The sequence below is a fragment of the Nanorana parkeri genome, unplaced genomic scaffold (genome assembly GCF_000935625.1).
Source record: "Nanorana parkeri isolate BGI_ZX_2015 unplaced genomic scaffold, ASM93562v1 scaffold1070, whole genome shotgun sequence".
NCBI lineage: Eukaryota > Metazoa > Chordata > Amphibia > Anura > Dicroglossidae > Nanorana > Nanorana parkeri.
Window position 1 is genome coordinate 536,017 of NW_017307338.1, and position 23,442 is coordinate 559,458.

The 23,442-nt window shown below is 42.9% G+C and overlaps 1 protein-coding gene across 1 annotated transcript in view; it reads right to left on the minus strand.

Moving 5' to 3' along the window:
* ARHGEF12 (Rho guanine nucleotide exchange factor 12) overlaps positions 1-23,442 on the minus strand; it is a 101,906-nt gene that overhangs the window by 33,255 nt on the left and 45,209 nt on the right. The window contains exons 18-24 of the mRNA XM_018567592.1: positions 19,244-19,355; positions 11,994-12,099; positions 10,724-10,924; positions 10,506-10,638; positions 8,522-8,557; positions 7,844-7,998; positions 151-297 (exon numbers count right to left, since the gene is read on the minus strand). Of these exons, the coding sequence (XP_018423094.1) occupies positions 151-297; positions 7,844-7,998; positions 8,522-8,557; positions 10,506-10,638; positions 10,724-10,924; positions 11,994-12,099; positions 19,244-19,355 (890 nt within the window). The remainder of the gene's footprint in view (positions 1-150; positions 298-7,843; positions 7,999-8,521; positions 8,558-10,505; positions 10,639-10,723; positions 10,925-11,993; positions 12,100-19,243; positions 19,356-23,442) is intronic.

Consider the following 23,442-nt stretch of genomic DNA (forward strand, 5'->3'; position numbering starts at 1 on the left):
TTGATGTCTTGCATGCACTGTATATCTAAAAACCCTAAAAAGAATACATCCTTTATATGTGTTGGGTGAAGTTGGAACTGCACATTTTCCTGCATCTCAGCATCAAATACCAGATCTTTATTGAATCCTGCACTTTTCTTTAGAACTCACCATGAAGTTGTAGGATCTCCTCTAGATTGGAAAACACACTTTTAGTTTCAGTGGGTGTTAATACGTTTTCACGTTTTAGTCGCTGGTGGAAGACCTTGTTAAGGACGTATAGAGTCCGCACATGTGCTGTCTCCGTACAGAACAGTTCTGTTATGTAAAAAGGAATAACATTATTTGTACCTGTAAAGATTCTTATGAAATACCATCAAACATGTTCTGACCACACAATGGCCACTTAACCCAGCTTTATAAAAGCAAATTGGATTACTGCTACCCAGGACATGTGTATTTTTTCAACCTAACTATGTAACTAGTTAACATATGTGGAAACAGATTTATATTGTTGCTGGTGCGCATGCTGCAGACCTAAGCCTCGTCAGACTGCAGCAAATTCTGGCAAAAAGATAATCTACATGCCTACTTATGAGTAGCGATGAGCCCAAGTTTGGTGTCAACCCAGTTTGCCTGAGCACGTCCAAGCCCGCTCAAAATTGGGACCACCACTCCCCACACCCGGCCCAACTGGTGGCATTCTCTGGCGGGGTGGCAGTCAGAGTTTTGACTGGGATTGGGCAAACTGGGTTTGAATCAAGCCCAGACTCATCATTACTTATTAATAAGAACGTTTGTACAAAAGGCGCCAAAGCATCTCATGGATAACAGATGTCAAATGCTACTTCTTTTTTTATTACAGCTTTCTAGAATTGGCTACACGCAGACCATTTTTCCGTTTCACTAACTCTATAATTATTGGAAAAGACACATCCACTTCTATTATTTATTTCCACTATTGATATAACGGACAGATTATGTAGCACAAGACAGCAGACATTGATCCAGTTACATCAGTCCCTGTGCACAATGGGAGCTTACAACCTAATGTCCCTCCAAAAATCATATGTAAACCAGAGGCATTTTTTACATTCATACATACATTTTAAATTCAGTTTACACACCAGAATGTTTTTGGATAGCGGTAAAAGACCACTGGAGGACAATCATGCAGACACATAGAGAGAACGTACAAACTCTATGCAGATCGTATCCTAGGTGGGAATTTAACCCAGGACCCAGAGCTGTAAGTTTAAAGGATAGCTATAGTTTGTATCACTTTTTTACTTTAGCTTATCAAGGCTGAAATGGTCTGTACCAGGAAAAGAAAAAAAAGTGCCACATACCACACCACTGCAGGAGCTATTACTTAACCAATTAGTATGATGCTGTAAGAAGTGATAGCAAGGACACAGCATTTCTAAGGGTATCAGCAACAGCTGGCCAACCCTCGGGACACCATCAGTTGATTACATTTAGTGAATTTAACATAATATAGTTGTATTTATTTTACTAACTGAGTGTTTAAAACAAAGCCCTGCTTTTCAGTTAGACCAAAGACATTCAATAATGCTAAACAGTTAATAAGAAATCTATAGCTCCAACCACAATACATTTCGAAACTAAACCATGCTTAATGGATTTATCTGTGTTAGTGAAAATATATACTGGATGTAAGCAAGGCATGGTTTAACCCCTTAGTGACACAGCTTTAGAAATTGTTTTAGTTCCTGTTGATCGGAGCAATGTTGCCATTTTTGCTATGTTTAACCATAATTTCCATCTTCCTTATGCATTATACACCTACACATATTCTACACCGTTTTATAAAGAACAAAATGGGCTTAATTTGAAGTGACATATGCGTATATAAATTCTTATTTTAATTAATACAATTACAAACAAATGGAAAAAAATATTTTTTCACAGTTTTGGCAATACTAACATGCACATAATTAGTGTAGCTAACAAAGTCTTATGGAGCAAATCTCGACGCCCAAGACATGCAGTTTCGGGCGCTGGGCGAGTAGTTTTTTGTACATTTAGCCCTGCTAAAGCAGAGCTAAATGTACAGTAGGAGCCACTGCTCGTTTAATACAAGTGATACGATTAGATCATTTGTATTAAAACCAACCAGCGGCGGCGACGGTGATCGAGAACGGACGTTCTTCATCTGCTCTGTGTGATCACTGAGACCGTGGCGCTGTAATCACAGTGCCACCTGTCTCAGCGGTCACTAACTGCAGCTTCTGTCACAGATAGCTACGGCCTGTCGAGTGCTCCATAAGGCGCACTGGATCTCCCTGCGTCCTATGGTCCGGTGCATCTTATAGAACGCAAAATACAGTAATTCATAACAAATGTTTATTTTTGTCTAGATTCATAGGGTATATCATATGTCTGGGATTTCAGTTTATTTTGGGAGTTGAGTCCCAAAATACAAACTTAAAAAAAAAAAAGTTTTAAACCATTTTTAAAACTAGTGGGGTACTAAAGGGTTAATTGTTTTTATTCACAGGGGCTTCAGATACTTAGTATTCTAAGGGAGACACTGTATTCTCCTCAGAGATACTTTGTAGCACACTAATCCCGCTTGCTCAGTGTGATGAGCTGCAAGCCGGATCAGTGGCTGTAACAGCCTGCGATTAGCTGGGTGCTGGGACCCCCTGATTTGCTGTTGAGGGTCTGCCACAGACACCAGGGGACCCAGGAACAGAACAAACAGAATTTTCCCGCGTGACGGAATTATTCCGTCACGCGGGAAAATTAGCGCTGGTCCGTAGAGTGACCAGCACTCATTTTCCCACATGACGGAATTATTCAGTCACCGGTCGCGAAGGGCTTAGCCTAGATCTATGCGTCAACCTATATAATGGTACTTAGTGTGTTGTTTATTTTCATCAGGATAGGTATTTCAGAACAAAGCTTGAGAGATTGTAAATAATAAAGACAATAATAAAATCAAAACTACTAAGCTGTATGCCAGTAAACCAATGTATATGTATAAACAATTTTTCAACATAAATCAAACTATTCAAGAAGGAAAACACAGTTGATAATCACATTCCTGAACTGAACCCAGACAACAACTTAAAATTACCCTTTTACTTCATATCACAGAAATCACTGCGCTGGGAATGCGTGCCTAACTACCTGATTGGACCAGCCGCAACAATGTGTATAGGTGAACAAATGTAAAGCAAATATGTTGCGCTCGGTCTATGTGAACCAACTGCACACTAAAGTGTTAATAAACGAATCTGTGTAAAAATTACAACAATCTGTGTGAAAAAATTGATTCAAGTGGATTATTTACATATGACTAGAAGGTTCAACACACAAACCTAATAAGAATAATAAAAATCAACACTGGAACCTTCAGAATTAGTGCCAGTGATCAACCTCATTGGTTCAGCATGTATATTTTAAACACGTGAACCTCTGGTCAGCGGTGTAGTAAAACACAGAAAACTAAAATTTAACCCCTTCGTGACTGACGACGTACAGTGTACGTCGCCAGCATCGGGGCTGTTTAAACAGACTCCCGGCAACTTTTGCCGCCGGGAGTCTGTTTAAACTTGTAGAGCCGACTGTCGGCTTTACAACAGAAGCGATCCTGGCGACTTACCTGTCGCCAGATCGCTTCTGCATCCCGAAGAAGGGGCCGCCCCCCCCCAAATGTCAGTTTCTTTGCTGTTATTATTTTAGAGTTTTGATTTATTTGCACGTTTTCATTTTATTTTTTTTTATTTTTTTGAGTATTGGAGGGCCACCACAGAGCCCCTACTTCCTTTTCAAAGTTTGTTCACAGCTTGAATTAATATCACGGTTTAAATTTTAGTTTTCTGTGTTGTTTTACTACACCGCTGGCCAGAGGTTCACGTGTTTAAAATATACATGCTGAACCAATGAGGTTGATCACTGGCACTAATTCTGAAGGTTCCAGTGTTGATTTTTATTATTCTTATTATGTTTGTGTGTTGAACCTTCTAGTCATATGTAAATAATCCACTTGAATCAATTTTTTCACACGGATTGTTGTAATTTTTACACAGATTCGTTTATTAACACTTTAGTGTGCAGTTGGTTCACATAGACCGAGCGCAACATATTTGCTTTACATTTGTTACCCTTTTACTTCGCCTTCCATGGACAAAGGGTTACTTAGCTCCCGTCCCCACTGCCACAGTCAGCTTCTGGAAGTGAAGTGATATACCAAACACTAGAGCATATGGTGAGCATGCGACTCTCCCTAGTGGCAGCCTTGATGCCTCATGATAGGCCCAGCACCATCACATGGGGCGGAGAAGGAATTCATAGCCCAGCATAAGCTCTGACAAGTCAGTTTGGAGCTCACACATGGCTTTCCTTCTGACAGAGCAGTGTGGATGCAAGGAAAAGTGAGTATATGCTGTTGGGGAGAAAGGGATGAGTGACTCTTATTTTGCCCTGGACAGGCAAAGGAAAAAATCATTTTAGACTTTAATGAAGTAAACAATACAACATTTGTATCTGCAATAGTAGAAAGCCACAACGGTTTTTATTTTGGACTTTGCCACGCTGGGCAGATTTCCCCTCCCTTACTGTCCTGGTAACTTAGACATCACCAGGATAGAAAATAGTATTAATTTCTAGTGTCTGACAGAAAACAAACGACAAAAAACAATTAAATCATGGGTAAAAAACACATTTTTGTACATCATCAGACTAGTTTGATTAAAAAGGGACCCGGTTACCAAAGGTAAAAGCATGAACATTTTTTTTTTTATTCATTAGCAATGAGCTTTCGGACTTGCTAGTGAATTTAACTGCTTTAGAAAAGTCAATTCCCTAGCACAGCCACATCCCTCCTTGCACGTAATTGCCCTCTCCTCTTCTTGGACTGGGTTATTACTCTTTGTGCTGGTCCATCTCCTTCTCTCCTCCCACCACCTTCCTACATAAACTTTTATGTAGCTGCCAGGGGAGCAGTGAAGGGGAATACTATAAAGTGTGACTTGAATGACCGCTCTAAATCTGCTGGGGCTGCGGACATCACATCCAAGATGGCGGCACCTAGCAGAAGTCTCGGGGCTTCTGGATGTCTACACAAAGGAAGCTTTTAGAGGTAAATATCATACATAAAACACTTTAATTGCACATATTCTATCAGAAGATTGCTGTTGAAATAAAAGTACAACTGAGCTTTTTATGGAGGTGCAAGTAAATTGATATGGGCATTATTTCAAGTGTGCCTTCTGTGTGTGTTCGTTTCCTATATATTTTACAGTTACAAAACTCAGACTAGCAATAGTCATTTGTTTTTCGTATTTCTGCAAAAATGGGCATTCTACTCTGTAATTCATCTAAATGGATTTTCCTCTCCACAAGCAGGGGCTGTGAAATCCACAAACCCTGAGAAGAATGCCCCTACATAAACTCTGCACTCTCCAGAGAATGGCGTCGTCTTCTCTGATTTCCGAACGCAGCTGCAGTAGAATCACTTTGGCTGCTTTTGAGTCATGATGCTGCATATAATGTGCTCAAGGGAAGCATTATGCAGGAAATGTGTCCTGGTTACCTTCCTTTTCTGTTTAACTCCCTGCAATTAGTCCCAGACCACTCAACGTATCATAAAATATGAAACCTTTGCACTCTATAAGCATTAATACTAATGAATGGCAAAGGCCAGGAAGACATGGACTACCTGAAGGGATAATAAAATGGATACATTTTACTTACTGATGTAACTTTTACATGAAACCAGAGGTCTACATCAGCTAACGACAAGTGCCATCTCAGCACTTAAGGGCAAACAACCCCATTTTACCATTGTAATAATTAGATTTTAAGACATTACTCTCCCCCCCCCAACTTCAGACCCAGATTTCTGAGCCACTAAGCCTGGAATAGCCTTGTGCTTGGTGTCAACCGAAACACCTTGCCCACAGGCAGGACCGATTTGTCCCACATTGACTGAGCATTGCATTGCAGAGGTCTGTAGTGGATTGGGGCAATGGAAACTGCCTTAAAAGAGGCTAACATAAGACCCAAAACTCAAAAAAGCACAGAGGTGGATGGCTTCTGGATTGAAAAGTTTAAACCTGAGACCGGTGAGTGCTAAGCTTCTCCTGAGAAATAAACACCCTGACTTGACATACAGGATCAGACCCATAGACTCCAAGTGATACGTTTTGAAGGTTCTGGATCCACCCAAACCAGTCTTGACAGTAAGGGATATGTTATCCGACAGAACCCCTGCTGACTGTTCCCTCGACAGGAGGTTGTCTAAGTATACCCTAATTAGGATACTATAAGAGTACAACAGGGCCAACACTGCAGTGAGCACCTTGGTGAAAACCAAAGATGGTGAAGGGAGGCCGAACTGGTAGTGCACGGGTCCTAGAGCACACAAGAACAGAGCTATGGAACCTTGGTCTAAAGGATCAACCAATCTGTGAGTAGACACAAAAAGGTTTAAAAGGGAGAAAGTGAGAGACGGTGACAGGGAATGAAACTCAAGGTTGTAGCCCTGAGACATCATCACTTTCTGCACCCAAGCATCTGAAAAGCAAAACCGTCTACAAAGACCAACAGTCTCCCCAAATTCTGAAAAGTTAGGGCACACCTTCATGCGGAGGATGGCTTGTCTGACAATTGGAAGCCATAATTTGCAGGAGGTTGGGGAGCCAAGCTTAGGAGGCTTTGGCGATGAAGTCAAAGGAGTACAGAAATGAAAGAGCTCCTTCTTGACGGTCAGAAAGGGAAACAAGCTTCTTCTGCAGGGGAAGAGGAGTGCTCTTACCACAAAAAACATCCTTGATGAGAACATTTGGGGCTGATCCAAAAAAGCCTTCCTCCTCGAAGGGCATGCGGATCAAATACTTCTTACCTGATAGCTCCCCAAAGATAGGTGCCCCATAAAGATGCACAGGAGAAACAAGGTTTTAAGTAACCCATCACAGCTGAAACTCAATGCCATTTGCTGCATGCGTTCGACAAGCAGAGGCTTGGCAGAAGAGATAAAATACCCTTTAAGGGATTTTCCTAGTCAGGCATGGTCTGACAAAGTAAAAATCCCATCTAGAGGGTTCTCAGGATGGCTGACAGTACACGTGACACTGCACCCAGTGAATTAAGCCAGCATTTAATCCCCTAGTGGCAACCCCTTCCACTGCAAGGCCAGCAAGAATGGGAATTAATGGCAACCAAAGAAAATGAGGAAGTTCCCGATGCTAGGCCCGACAAGCTTAGCCATTAAATGGGTTTTCTGGAAAAAAAGCACAGAGATAATGTCACAGGCTCTGGATCCAGAAAGCAATCCACAGCTAAGTTAACCAGAACGAAGTCTAGAAAGCACCCCAAGAGAACCCATTGAAGGAAGGTTACTTCCAGACTAACCCTCCAACATCCAGTCTAGCAGGGTCCAGATGCCAATATATACCAAAATCAAGTTGAGGATGACTGCACCAAATAACTGCCGATCAGAGGGGAACCCTCCAGCAGCAATGTAGAGAAGAGTCTTGTTTAATGAAGAAAATTGAACAAAACAAAAAAAAAACATAGGTTAGTCTTTACAAAGGCAGAGCTAAACAAAAGACCAAAAAGTTTTAGGACTTCCCTTGTTCCCCCAATAGACAAGAAACTTTAGCCTAGCTAAAGTAAGCACTTACAAACTCCCACTACAGAAAAATATATACATTTTCAATATGTTCAAGTCAGTAGATATTTAACTGGGTTCAGAAAATACATCATCTTCCTATAAAGGCTACACTCTCAATACTAGGGGAGAGCTCTTTTTTCCTGGCCATCCAACACTATGCAGCATGTCCATGTCCCTCCTCCTTCCCACATGCCTTGTAGCCTTTAATTCTTCCCTTACCGTTTATGACTTCTTGCTGTTTAATCTCATGCGGTTTCAGACCTTGTAGAATGTCTCTGCTTACAAGCTGCTGCCAGTTGGGGGGATCCATTTCCTGGTCTAGATCATACAATTCATCTTCACTTTGTGTCTCACCGAGACCCATACTGTCCAACCTACAAGGGGGTGGAGGTGATCAACATGCAAGCTTCTTTTGGGACATTACAATGAATAACACAGAGCAATTTATGATAAGTACATGAAAGTATTAAAGAGAATGGAGCACTGGGATCCACAGAGATCTTTTCACCAATGGTAACAAATGAATGTGGTTTAGAGATGGGGAATAAGTGCTTGTCTTCACAAAAAGGAAATAGACACCCAACTGCACAAAGGCTTTCATACATGATGGAAAATGTCTCAGTTCAATAACAGGTGCTTACAATGTAAGAACTTGGTATAAGCCTCTAATGAACCTCTACATTGCTCAAGTTTCCCAAAATCGCAATATTCCGCATTTAACTGGATTCTAAAAAATATAGCTGATTGAAAACATGTTATCAGATATCTCCAGAAAATAGTTGGCACAACTACAAGCAACTAATCACTATAACTCCCACCCACCACTGCTGTAAATGCAGGTGGACTTTCAGTATTTGTAACTAGGTCAGAATCTGACAAACAGAAAAAGGTACTTACTTTCGAGAAGCTTTCGGTGTGTCCAGTTCACTAACCCTAGTAATGAGAAAATAATTACAAGCAAATCATTACAATTTATTACACTGTTCTATATGTAAACATGTGTTGCAAGGGTTGCTGGGTGACCTTTATAGGTGGTTGATGGGCTCACGGGCTCTCTCTCTAACATACAGAAATTTTAGTGTGGTTGTGTGACCAACCGGAGCTGGGGGAGCTGGATTGGAAGATTGTTTATCAACTCCTATATCTGTGTTTCTGTGTGCTAGAGAACGACAAATCCAAACTTGCATTATTCATCAGGTTTATCTTGCCCTCCTCTTACTCATGTCCTAAATGCTACCTGTTACACTCTTATTTCCATTTGATCTGGAGTTGTCCAGTGGTTAACACCTTTTGGGTACAGATTTCCCAAGTTGTGTATGACCTCATTGGCTGTCCTGTCCCTCTTGTCCCAGAGATGTACGGTATATATTTTGCAAGGCTTGCTACCCTTGTCACCTGTCACACTCCTCCGTGGATTGCGCTATCAGGCACATAAAGTGATTGTCCTTCACTGGATGCCTGCTACCTGCCCTCCTTTATCTCAGTGGAAAAGACTCCTTCATGCTGCACTACCTTTAAAAAAACTGGTCTATGCACACAGAGGTTTTCCAGCCCAATATGATAAAATGTGGGGTCCCTGGGTCTCTAAAAACCGATGAGACTTCCATGAGTGTCGATGTGGCTCCCAATAGTCCTCCTCCCCTGATTCTTATAGGATGGCATTTTGACAGTGGGCGATTGGGTTATCCTATGTTTAATTTTTTTTCTGTTTCTCTTCATGCTGTTTGGTTTATTGAGATGCATTATGTTACAAAAATGTATTATGCTACAGATCTCTGAACAGAAGATCCATGCCGAGTGACTGTATTCTTGATTTGTAGATGTATAGTTGTTCTTTTGTTAAATGTCATAATGATCACTCTTGTGAAGCCAAGTAATAACTGATAAGTGCATTATTTTGTAATGTATATTGTATTATTATTAGAGAGATTTTACTCAATTTTTTACTTCAGAAGAGACACAAACAGCAATAATGCACTTTTTTTTTTACTAGAGTGTAGAAGGGTAACCTAGTCAATTTTTTACTGTTGGCTGGATCAGTGGTGAGGAGATTCTTCCTCATTTTCTGCCCCAGTAACCCCCAAGAGCATCAGTGTATGACAGGGCTTCAGCAGGACAGGAAGTGAGGGGAGATCAGCCCATAGGTGACACAGAAGGAGTAGAAAAAAAACAAAACATGATAGTTGTTCCAACCCCTCCCTACTCTATGACTTTTTTTTAAGGAGAAATGTGTGATTTTATTTTTAGCGTTTTTAAAAAGTTTTTTAAAAATGTGTTTGTGTTGTGTATATAACAATGCATTTTTAATATTGTGGCTGCTGCATATTACATAAAGGATATTTCTCAAATTAATTTCTCATGGGCTGCATAACTATTATCATCATGATGTAAGCATGCCCTTATCTCTATAAAAAGAAAATATAAAGCTAGGGGCAGCCAATGATTATTGAAATAACATTACTCTGTGATGCTATAGTGCCAAAAATGGATTTTCTGCAAAAAATTACTATGCTGTCAAATGGATGTGTACCTCAAGGAGTTGCAGGGCGATGTGAATGGGTTTTCCACCAAGCTAAAACTTTCTATTGATTTACGTTCTCTGGAAACAAGTGCAAGTCATCCCATGAGAACCACAGTGCAACTAATAAAAAAGTTTTGTTTTGCGACTAGATGATTTATTAGCTTGTCTCTGTTGCTCAGTTATTTTTTGGCAACTGCATTATATAAGAATTTGTCAAGGGATGACTTGTACTTTTATCAGGATATTGCAGCTGAAAAGAGACGTTTTATGTGGACTATTAAAAAAGGGAAACCATTTAAAAAGGTAGATCAAACTGAAAGAGCGTCAACTACAGTACTGCAAATCGGCATCTATTCTCACCGATCTGTGTCTTTATTCTCTTCCTGCAACAGGTCCAGTGGGGAAGAAGGGAAGTCAAAGAGAGAACCCGATGTCCGTGAACTTCCATCACAAGAATCCGTAGATAAAACCCCTTCTGTAGGAAATTTTGGAACTAAAAAAAGATGTAGTACATAACATGTAAGCAACAGAGGTTCTATGAAAGAAAAGGGAAATATAGGATATAGATATTCTTTTACCTCCTTCCTGTTCCCGGCTACCATCAGGTGAGTTGTAAACTGGACCAGTACTAGGTGGTGGAGAAAACAGATTGAAAGAGCCATCAGGTGTATCCATGGGGCCTCCACTGGTACGCAATCTGCCCTCTGCAGGCTCAGGACTGCTGGATGAGGATGTTGATAAGTGCTTGGGGTGTTTCTGCATTTGCATAGCCCTGGAGACTGAAGTAAATATCAAACATTGAAATAAATATAGCTGGGCAGTGCATCCTTTCATACACTAGTAGTCATTAATCATGCCATAGTATACAGTAGACAAATTAACTGACAGAAGCCCCATCAGCAACTTTAAAAATGCAGGTAAAAGCACACAAATGTAAAATGATAAATGCTTACCTGCAGTGTTTTCCTTTACATCAATTATTTTTTTTATTCACTTCCAATGCCTTGCTAAAAAATGTGACCACCCCAGAAGAGTCACTTCTCTAGTACAGCCCCAATTTCCTCTCCCACCTGCCACAATATAGCCCACTCCACTTCTGCGACTATCTAATTACTCTCTGTGCTGGCATAGCTCCTCCAACCCTCCCTTTACCATCCTACATAACCTTTTGTATATGTGCCTGTGGAGGAGCAAAGTGGAACACTATAGAGTGTCACCTGAGTGGCAGTTCTGAGTCTTCTGGGGCTTGTTGACATCACATCCAAGATGGCGATGCCCAGCAGAAGTATCAGGCTTTTAGAAGTCTACACACGAGAGGTTTTTACAGGTAAATACCTTCCCTAAAGTATGTTAAATGCAAGATGTGAAGATCTTTGTGGACATGTATGGCCTGCCGACAAGATCTCTTGAACGTGACAATCAGGCTACAGATAACAATGTTTTTACTTCTGTATATAGGTCTCACTCACCACCTCATGAGGTCAAGGGGGTAAACAGAAAAAAAAAAAAAGGGCGTTGAATGGACCATTGTCATCCAATGTCTTATCTTGACCCCCCATATCTAGCCACCTGCCATGTGGCTATCTCCCCAACAGGTAACAACAGGTGGCTAGATATGGGGGGTAAAGAGAAGACATTAGAAGACAATGCTCCATTCATCTCTGCAGGATCTGCTAAAAGAGAACATTGGGTAAACTGACTATGTATTTTGTATTATTCCCATTCAGACTGAGAAATGACTCCAAACTTCAATTATTTCTGCAAATCTCTTTATATGAATGTACATTTCTTGCACAGATAATATTCCTCGCTGCTGAGGGCCTAATCTAACAACCAAAACATACATACTTGCATTACTATCTTGCCGGCTGGGTCTCCTTGGAGGTCCCAAAATGCTGGAAAATCCTCTACGTTTCCACTTCTCCTCTCCTTCTTTTTCTTTCTTCATGCTCTGCTAAAAAGACAAAAACAACCACAAAAGAAATGTCAGATGCATAACAACAAGAGGATTCAGTTACAAACGGTTCTAAAACAATCATTATAAACCTACCCGAATCATAGTTTCTTTCAGAAGCCAAGTAATAACTGATCTTAGGGGACAGCCATTAATAAGATGAATCTACACGCAGAGCATTCAGGAGGGCAGAATATATGAGCAATAAAAATTCATGTTATGAATTCCACCAGCCTAAGAAACCTTCACCTAAAAAAGCCAATTGAGCTGCATACTGAATGTACATAAAATGTCAAACATTCCAAGCTCTGCACAGCAATAGGTACATTTTACACTTTTATAAATGACAGTAGTAGCTTTTAATATAAAGCAACATGTTTACATTTTACTGGGCCTCTGGGGGGTAAAAAAAAAAGAAATGACAATATGTCTGCTTTTAATCAGAACTCCAGCCAGAAAAAAATGAATAGCCTATTATAAGATAAAATAACAAAACCAGTTTGTGCTGCAATATTTTTGCTGCAATTAATATTCAGCTTAAATCCAGGGATTTCCCCCCAAATATTTTTTTTGTTTGCTGCTTGATGTCCTCAATCTCATTGCTAGCATTATTCAACTCACTCCCTGGACCTGCCTGTGCCTTTTACTGAACACTGAGAGGAGAAGCAGCACAGTGATGTACTAATTTCGATTTCATCCTGCTCTCTATCAGCATGCTTCGTGTCTGCACATGTACCGATTCTCCTTGTACTGCTGCTTCTTCTCACACTCAGACTCTCATGTACAGGGAATGCAAGACGCTAATACCAAATCAAATTCAAGTACTTGCACTGCCTATGTAATAGAAAATAGGAACCCCCACCCCCCATTTATAGGGTTATTCATAAAAGAGTGAAGAGTTTGGAGAAGGCAGGAGAAGGGAACAATCTAGGCCAACATAGCTTAACTGGAAAGTGAGCTGAATAGGAGAATTTTTCCAAAACAGCTATTTTGTCCAAGATTGTTCACTACTCCTGCCTTGTTCACTACTCCTGCCTTTTCCAAGCTCTTCACCCTTTTGTGAATAACCCTGTTAATGATGTATTTAAAAATCTGCCAGCTATCTGTTCAGCTTAAAGCAAGCTAAGCATACATCCAGGGCCGAATTTCCCACAAGGCCAACCAAGGCCCGGCCTTGGGGCAGCAGGGAGTAGAGGGGCAGCATGGGTGTGGAATTCCTATCTCCCGATGCCCGGGACACGCAGTTCCGGGCACCGGATGGGTAGTTGTTTTCTAGATTTAGCCTTGCTTTGGGTAACCAGAGCTAAAATGCACAGGGTGGAAGCCGCCCCTTGTTTCATACAAGTGATTCCAGCGGTCACCTAGATAATTTGTATGCAGCCTGCAGGTCTGCCATTGGGGCAGCAGAGAGAGTAAATCTGGCCCTGCATACATCTTAGAGGGCAGATGCTGGCATTTGATTTAACTTTCTTAAAATTAAAAACATTCTAAGGTTTTAGAGTGTTGCCCTGCCTGTCAGTGCAATTTGAGTGGTCATTGACCCTCTACAGTTTGTATATTTTACTTGGTGGAATAGTGTGCTCACAGTTCACCCAATCTGGATCCACACATCTAGAACCAAATGCTTACAGAGGAGGATAACACTTTGTCCTAGTCTAGTTACTATATCTAGGTGTCCTGAAGCATCTCTGTCCTGAGACTTGGAGTGGCATGTGTGGCCATGATGTCTGATTTTCATAGAATGATAATAAGGATAGCTAGTCAGTTGGGTAAAGGTGGGGCAGCACAAGATAGCTGACCTACGGGACCAGGAAGTTCAAGTCCAGCTCTACTTATGTTCTCTATTGGATACAGAATTATCTTTCCCAATCAAATGCTATGTTGCCAACATACACATCTTATATGGCTTGTTGCCCCTGCCCGATTTTACAGCTTTCATTCACAAATTTGTGAGCAACAACAGAAAGGACACCAATGAGGACGGATTGTTAACAGAAACTTTTCCTACAGTTCTTTATTTTTAACCTAGCACAAAATTACTGATATTTGGCTTTATGGTAAGTAGGGCTGCAACAACTAATCAACATAATCAATTGAAAAAGTTGTCAACTTTTTCAATCATCGATTAATTGGCCTCCGATTAGTTGGCCCTGTTCACGGCTCCACACAAGCTGCGCGCCGCACCTCTTCCCCACCTCACGCTTGCCGCTGCCAGACCCGCCCACCCGCATCCACACCTCCTCCCTGCCTCACACTCACCGCCCGCCCACATCCACGATCGGCACAGGGACGCGGGGTAAAGAAGTAAGGAGGAGCAGGTGTGGGGGGGATGACAGCCGCCGATAGACAGGCCTGACCTCAGAAGCAAGTTGCTGGAAGACTGCTCAGGTAAGCCTGCACTTTCCCACACATGGTGCTCTATAATGTATTGCTGGGATTTGTATTCCTCTATAGCTGATGGTGCATTATGCTGTATATTATACTATCAGCTATAGAGGACTACAAATCCCAGCAATACATTATACACTGTGTGTATGATGTATTGCTGGGATGTTGTAGTATTCCTATATACCTGGTGGTATTCTGCATTGCGCTGTATAGAGGACTACAAATCTCAGCAATAATACATTATACAGCGCAATGCGGAATACCACCAGCTATAGAGGAGTACAACAAATCCCAGCAATAATACATTATACAGTGGTGCAATGCGGAATACCACCAGCTATAGAGGACTACAAAACCTAGCAATAGTACATTATATAGCTCAATGCAGAATAGCACCAGCTATAATGTACTATTGCTGGGATTTGTTGTATTCCTCTATAGCTGGTGGTATTCTGCATTGTGCTGTATAATGTATTGCTGGGTTTTGTAGTCCTCTATAGCCGGTGCCATTCTGCATTCATTGCTGTATAATTTTACACTTTTCATTTCACTATATTGCACACCCCACTTTTTCACTTCCACCGCTCCAAGCTTGCTCCTGTGATGGACTACAATCTCAATACAAACTAGTAGTCCCATCACTGGAGATATTTTTTTAAATGTATTTTATTTTTTATCCGATTAATCAAACTTAATAATGTGTGCAGTATTTCAGAAAAAAATAAAATAATTCAGGATAAAATTATGAGTCAACTTAGAAAATGTCAGTTAGTAGATACTTGGTATTCTTGTTCTGATTCTGAGCTGCAGTAATACCTGCAGTGAATGATGAAACTCCTTTCCCAGGAGCTGATGGCAAATTCCTCTAATCATGGGAAGGGCATGAGGAAGGATTTAATGATGGATCAAATTACATTTAGTGTAATATTTTGTTGCTCAGCAATAAAAAAAAATAAAAAAGACACACTCTCTAAGACAGGCTTCGTTTCCTGCTACAGGCTAAACATTTTGTGAAACGTGACTTTCTGACAAGCGGTGAATCCTAAACAGGTAAACAGTTTAGGTTATTAATTGCCAAGCTTCATGATTTGTCTGGAGTTCTTTATCAAATCAACTTGAACATTTGTAATAGAAAATTCAGTTAAGCTAGCTATATATTACTTGATGTGCAATAGTACAGTGACAAATTTGAATAGAATTACCAACAGCTATAACTGCAGTGGCTGAGCTGTGACCTATATCAAGAACAATGCCAGTTATTTAAGTGGATGTAAACACAATCATTAAAATCTCAAAAAAGCTCCAACACAGTAAAGTAGGGATGCACCGATATATCGGCCGCCGAAACATATCGGCCGAAAATGGCACTTTTGGCATAATGCCGAAAGAGCCATGTTTCGGCCGATACATCGGCACATTCCTGGTTTCTTTTCTCCCCGCTGGCCACTGTTCCACGGGGAGAAAAGAAAGTGACAGCCGGCAGGGCGCTGAAGGACGAGAGCGCTGTGAGCGGCCGGAGTCTCTCCTCCCACACCGCTCAGCCGCCTATCACAGTCCGGCAGAGCGGTGTGGGGGCGGAGACAGCGCTGTAAATTAAAAAAAGTGTATAAAAAATAATATTTAAAACAATTGAAACAATAAAAATAAAAAAACATTTTCGGTATCGGTTTCGGCCTGACATTTTTTTTAATGTTGGTTTCGTTTCGGTTCTAAAATTTCCATTTCGGTGCACCTCTACATTAAAGTCATTGCAAAAGTTATATCCAGTATTTTTAAATTTGCAGCTTTCATTAAAATAATACCCGGCCAACTTGCCTGGAAGGTCCTTGTGCAAGCACTTTCTGTTATAGGGTGACAACCATTTGACCCAGTCTTACATTTGTATTCCTGTGTGGTCAACCGACACACACTCTCCCAATATTGAGTACTATCAGCCATGCTGAGGGACATTGCACTTGTATGTTGTACTATTGTCACCACCAGGGAACCTGCACTCTGACAAATGATGTCTGGCAGTTGTTGGAAAGCACGCATGTAAACTGATGTCACTGCAAGCGAGCTGCAGGAGACAAAGGATAAGGCTTCATTCACACAGATGTGAATAGCCATACAGCATGCACATCCGTGCAGAGACCTGTGCCCCATGCAGCCACCGGTACATCTCTATGACAGGACAAGGCTTCACTCCGACCTGAACTAGGACATCCATACAGGTACAGATGTATGCTCTTGGGCATGGGTTTGTAGCTGCTTCCCATAACAGAAATGCACAGGTGGCTACATGCAGCACCAGTCCCTCCCAGGAGCAGGCAATGTATGCTATATTCAAATGTTCAGCCACAGCTGCAAAAACCACATCCAGCCATTGAGATGCGTGTGACAGTAAATTTCTATAAATGATAAGCCACAAGTCTACTACCATATTTAAGACTAGTCTAAGCAAAGTCAACCAAAATTTTACTTAAAGTGACACTAAACTCAGGCGTTAAAACTTAAAAATGCATTCACATATCTTAACTATTAACAGAAATGTATCTTATTTGTGTATCATTCAGTATCCAATCATCTCTGAATTGGTGCAGACACTGTCCTTCCTTCTGGAGGGTGCTAATTTTGTTCCCCATGGTCCCTGTGTGTGTTGTAAAGTAGTCACTGCTCCAAGTTCGCTCCCGTTATGGACTACAATCTCACTACAAATGAGCCAACTAAACGTGAGATTCTAGTCCATCATGCGAGCGAGCTTGGAGTGGTGGCTACTTTACCACACACACAGGGACCATGGGGAACAAAAGTAGCCACCCTCCAGAAGGAAGGACAGTGTCAGCACCAATTCAGAGAACATTTGAGCATCTACAGCCGAGTGAATGCACAGTAAATGTACATTTGTGCTATTAGTTAAGATACTTGAATGCATTTTTAGGATTTACCTCCTGCGTTAGTGTCACTTTAACCATTCACACAACAAGAACAGTCAATCATACATTTCTAGGAACACACTTTGAGAGTAGATAATTCATACAGTACAAGCCTATTGCAGACGTCAATTACTGTTTGCAAAAGTTGTACAGAACATGACAGTTGACCACTGAAAGTTAACAGAAATAAAATTGTAGAGCGAGGTAGCAAGAGGAATAATGAAACAAAAGGCTCTGTGTTGCCCATTTCCTAGAGAAACACACCAATCATTCTGTAATTAACACACTAAGAAACACTCACTGTATTCACCCAGTCTGCTACATGATGAACATGAGCACACAAGGGACATTCATAACCGAAGCAGTCTACTTGCTTCCAGTGTAGTGGTAAAACCAAATCTGAACTATGGAGCATTTTTTACTGATTTAAACTGGACTAAACTTCTGAAGCTGCTGTCTAAAATGTTTGTTTGTAAGAATGTCTTTAATAGTCTTTTTTTTTTTAAAGGGTCTCACCCAGCATGGCTTATATTTCAGTATTGGCATTTCAATTTAGCTCCAAATGGAAAGCGTTCCAGCAACTCATTACACTCAGAAAAGAACATTTTCTGGCCCACTGTAAATCAACAAAAGTACCTTCACACAAGGGGACTGATGTATAATTGTTTCGGCTCTGCCATTCGCATGGCATTCCTGCCACTAAATGGAGCTGAGGAGCATAGAAAATATTATTTCAATGTGAACAGCATTCACCCAGCTGCGCGCTTAGCAGAAAGTTTATAAACCAGTCCCATGATTTACCCTTGCAGGGTTTTCTCAGCACACACATTATTCAGCCACTTGGCTATGGAGGTGCCCAGCTTGGGCCGTACAGTCTTTTTGCCAATACATCAGTATCTGACCTCACAAACACTCTTGGCAGAATGGGCGCAAATCCTTGTGGAAAACTTTCCCAGAAGCATGTAGGTTGTTATATACCAAAGGGAGGTTCATGCTAATGCCCATGATGTTGGAATGGCATGTCCAGCAATCTCATAAGTGTGATGGTCAGGTGTCTACAAACTTCTGGTCATATAGTGAGTATGCACTCGGTGAACAAGCATTGCCCCTTGATTTCTGCACAGAACGGCATCAGACAATCCTTCCTCTTAATTGGGCATTCTTTTACAGAAATAAATGTCAAGGCCAAGAAGAATCCCACTCCTGAACTTACAAAGGTCATGGAAACAGGAAGGTCAGGACAGATCTGGTTGTGCTGTGTTGGAGTGATAAACAAAGAAAAGTCATATCCATGAAACAAAGTCGTGAATCCACAAATCCCATCATAACTTTGCCTTTGGGAGTCATGCTTGTGGCCGAGTCTTGCACTGCCTCATGGGATTTGTAGTTCAACAACAGCTGGAGTGCTGAGGTTACCTACCCCTGTATAAATATTATGGAAAGCAATGAGTTCCTGCAGCACAAGCTACCCAAGCATACCTTTATTTGTTACTGAGCTTGACGGCAAAAAATGACACTAGGAATCTTTTTTAGCTGAATTTGAGCTCTCGGGAACCTGTATTTTTCAGTACAGGCAACAAAGATTCTTAATTCTATACAAGTTTTCAAACACTGTTTTATGCAAAGGGGGATTTACAGCAATGTAATTGTAAGGATTTGCAACTGCCTGATGCCACAACAGGTTTAAACGGCTCATTTTAGAATGGGGGAGATTCAGCATTTGGTTTGCCAGTTTCTCTACACAAAACACAGGTAAAACATAATTACAATTTAGTTATAAAGACTATAATCATTAAGTCATTTCTCAAGTCAGGGAACATTTTCTAGAAACTGATTTATACCTTAATTTTTGGTAAGAACCCAATACGGCCCCGCCGTTCAAGCATTCTAGGTTCCTTTACTTTCACTCCCAAATGTTTCATGTAGCTCAGGATCACATACTGTATGGTACCACTTTTGAGACACAAAAGAAATGAAAATTTGTCAAATACATAGATGAAATCATCATACAAGGATATACTGTACAGTAGACGGACCTTTTTAAAGTGTCCAGCACATGTAAGACATGTAGTTTGAACCTGCAGCACAGAAAACTATAAAAAAATATAAGAAGTAAAAAAAAAAGCACAATAATAAAGTTAATCTCTATAAAGAAAAACACTTTGTCAAAACATTATGGGAAATCCCTTAGTAGATTTTTTTTTAACAGGTATGTATTTATTGGTTTTAACACATATAACAAGGCACATACAATACAGAGAAATAAAAATACCATCAACTCGATACAGAATAACAGCATTCAGTACAAGACAATACAATAATGAAAAAATAAAAATAAAACCTACATATAAACTAAACACACTACCAAACTAAATACGGTGTGGATCATTGGTCTCTTGTGTTTGCAGCACGGCCGATCGCTTCAGGTGATCTGGCCATACTACTAAGTGAAGGCTCCTGGGGGAGGCAGCCAAAGGGAGGGGAAAGGAAGAGGGGAACGGGGCCTAGGAGGGAAATACCAGGATGGGGTATGGGAACCAGGTGGGAGGGCAAGGTAGGCGGGGAGGGGGGGAAGAAGACCTTCCCTTGCACATTTGAGCCACTATTTAGGGGGTTCAGGCGGGAGTAAGGTCTCTCCGCCCGGGCCCTCCAAGGTAAGTCCCCTGGCCGCCACCCAGTCTCCCCAGATACGATCAAACTTGCGCTCACAATTGCGTCCTATGTATGTCAGCCTGTAGAGCGGGAGCATTCTATCAATAGTGCATAGCCATTGTCCTACCGTGGGGGGAGAAGTTAGCTTCCATCTCAGGATTATGTCTCTACGAGCATAGAATGCTACATAAAATAGGAGGAGCTTGGTGGCCCTAGGGGCCTGAAGGGTCTCCCCACATCCCAGCAGGAAGAGCAAGGGGTCCACCTCCAGCTGCAGACCAGAGACCGCCTCGACAGTGAAGACCACCGAGTTCCAGTATGGTCGAAGCTTGCTACAGGACCATACCATATGAAAGAAAGTACCCTCCGCTACCCCGCAACGAGCACACGTCGCGTCCGCCGTGGGGTAGATTCTAGCCAGTCTTGCAGGGGTGTAATAGGCTCTATGTAGAAACTTGAGCTGGATAAACCGTTCCCTGGGGAAATTACTGTAGGTATATAGGTCTGGACGCATTCCTCCCAAAGATCCTCTGTCAGACTGGGGATGTCCACCCTGCATTTCTCATAAAGGGTCGTCAGCTGGGACCCCTCAGTACAGGTCAACCGCAGGTAAAGGGAGGACAAGGGTTTGCGAACTCCGACCAACATTAGGAATTGCTCAATACGTTCCGAAACAATAGTCATTGGGTCGGGGAACTGGGCTCTACACGCATGTTGCAGCTGCATATACCTGAAACCCATGGACTGAGGTAAGGAGTAGTTGGCCCGAAGTCTGTCAAAACCCAACAACATGCCCTCCGGCATGATGTGCTTAATCACTGTGTTCCCGCGTCGGGCCCAAACCTGGGGGTCCGGGACAGAGAGGTTACCCCACAGCGGTATATCGGGGGAGATGGCGCCAGCCGGCATCCTTCCCCTTCTCATCCTGTCCCACACCGCCAGTACAGTACGCATAGGTCCCGTGACCGTTCCAACAGCTTTCGGACCCCTGAAAACCAAGTTTCTCAGCCCTGCGCACGAACCCATCAGAGCAGCTTCCAGAGTTACCGCCGGGTTATCCTGATCCCCTATAAACCACCACCAGACAGTCACCAGGACCGACGCCCAATAGTAGGTTTTGAAGCATGGCAGTCCCAGTCCCCCCTCAGACAGAGGGAGTCGGAGGACTCCCCTAGACACCCGTGGGGTTTTCCCCGCCCAGACAAAATTGGAGATAATTCCTTCCAGTGTGTGAAAAAAGGAAATGGGAATCTGGACCGGAGTATTTCGGAAACAGTAAAGAAACTTCGGGAGAAACACCATTTTCAATAAGTTAATTCTACCCACCGGTGTCAGGGGGAGCGTCTTCCATGCCATACATTTTGCCTTCAGGTGTCTAAGTATGGGATATAAATTATCTTCTAGGAATCGTGCACGATCCGGGTTCACCACCACACCCAGGTATCGAAATTCAGAAACCTGCGTGAGGGGCAAGCCCGGATCAAGCCTAAGGGGGGGACGAGCCCAGCGGGAACAGTAAGGATTTCCCCCAGTTCACCCGGAGCCCCGAGAAGGAACAGAAGGTATCTATTATGCTTAAAGCCGCTGTCAGGGAAGGCCCCACATCACCCAGGTAAAGTATCGCATCATCGGCATAGAGTGAAAGCTTCTCCACCAATCTCCCCACTGGGAGCCCCACCACTCGGGCCGAGGCCCAAAGCAGGATAGCTATAGGTTCCATCGCCAGTGCAAATAGTCCAGGCGAGAGGGGACAGCCCTGTCTCGTGCCCCGGCCCAGGGCAAAGGGGCTCGACAGCATATTGTTAAAGCGTACTCTAGCAGTGGGGGAGGAGTAGAGGAGGCGTATCCAAGCGACAAAGCGATCACCAAACCCGAATCTATGGAGAACTGCAAATAGGTAGGGCCATTCGACCGAGTCGAACGCCTTCTCGATAGCCACTGCTTCTTGCCCCCGTGATGCACGGAGCCTATCCACATTAGTGAAGAGGCGCCTTAGGTTGACATCCATCCCCCTCCCAGGCATAAATCCAGTCTGGTCTCCATGTATCAGCAGGGTAATGACAGCGTTGAGCCTATTAGCTAGCATGCGGGTAAGGATCTTGAGATCCACGTTTAAGAGGGATATTGGGCGATAAGACGAACACTGCTCGGGGTCCTTCCCAGGCTTGGGTACCACCACTATGATTGCCTCCATCATGGAGGGAGGTAGATTGCCCGCCCCACTAGCCTCCCCATAGGTATGTAGTAAGTGGGGGGCCACTCCCTCAGCATGGGTCTTATAAAACTCCACCGGGAATCCATCTGGACCCGTCGTTTTATCGGTTTTTAAGGAGGAGATTGAAATTGTCAATTCCTTGTCAGTGAAGGGTGTGTCCAGTGCTACGCGTGAGGCCAAGGGCAGTTTAGGGAAGTCAATCTTGTCAAGGTAGGTCGAGAGATCCAGGTCCGAGTAGGTCACCCTAGACCGGTATAACTCCTGATAGAAAGAGGCGAAGCGGGCCGTGATCCTACCCGGGTCCGTCAAAACAGAACCATCCAGATCTGTCACCCTAGAGACACTGCACGCTCCCCCCCGCCCCTCCCTCACCAGCCAGGCCAAAAGTCTACCATTGCGCTCTCTTTCAGCAAATAGTATCTGGGTCTGGTATAGCAAGCATCTCCGGGACGCTTCCGTGCGTAGTAGCATTAAGTCCCTGTATACACTCTGCATCTGAGTAGAGCTCAGGGTCTTTAGTGTCCGTATACCTGCGTTCAAGGGCCTTTGCCCTCTCCTCGGTCTCATTAAGCTGGAGATGGACCCCCCCGCCTAGTTTTCTTGATCACATATTGGTACTGACCTCGGAGGAAAGCTTTAGAGGAATCCCTCTCCTTCCCGGGGGAGGCTGTCCCCTTATTATGACTCCAGTAGTCCCCAATAGCCGTAGTGATGTGATCCTCCACTCTCTCATCCGAAATCCAGAATGTAGAGAGGCGCCACAGCCGGTCCGAAGGGACTGGAGGAGGCTGCCACACACACCCACAATGGGGCATGGTCAGAGATGCCCCTGGGCAGAATAGAGATGTCCCTGAGCCTCGGGAGCACAGTGGGGGTAACATAGCATACGTCAATCCGTGAGAAAGACCTATGTGAGGCAGAATGACAGCTATAGTCCCGAGAATCAGGGTGCCACCATCTCCAAGCATCCACAAGGGAGCCTGCTTCTGCCCACCGGGACAGCTCCGAATTGGTCACCTCCCCACCCCCCATCCAGTCCACAGCCGGGGATGGGACCATGTTGAAATCCCCCAGGAAGAGCACGTCCTCAGTACCAAAGCCAGCTATCAAGGGTAATATTTTGTTCAGAATACGGACTGATGCCGGGGGGGGGGGGGGGGGGCTAGTGGCACC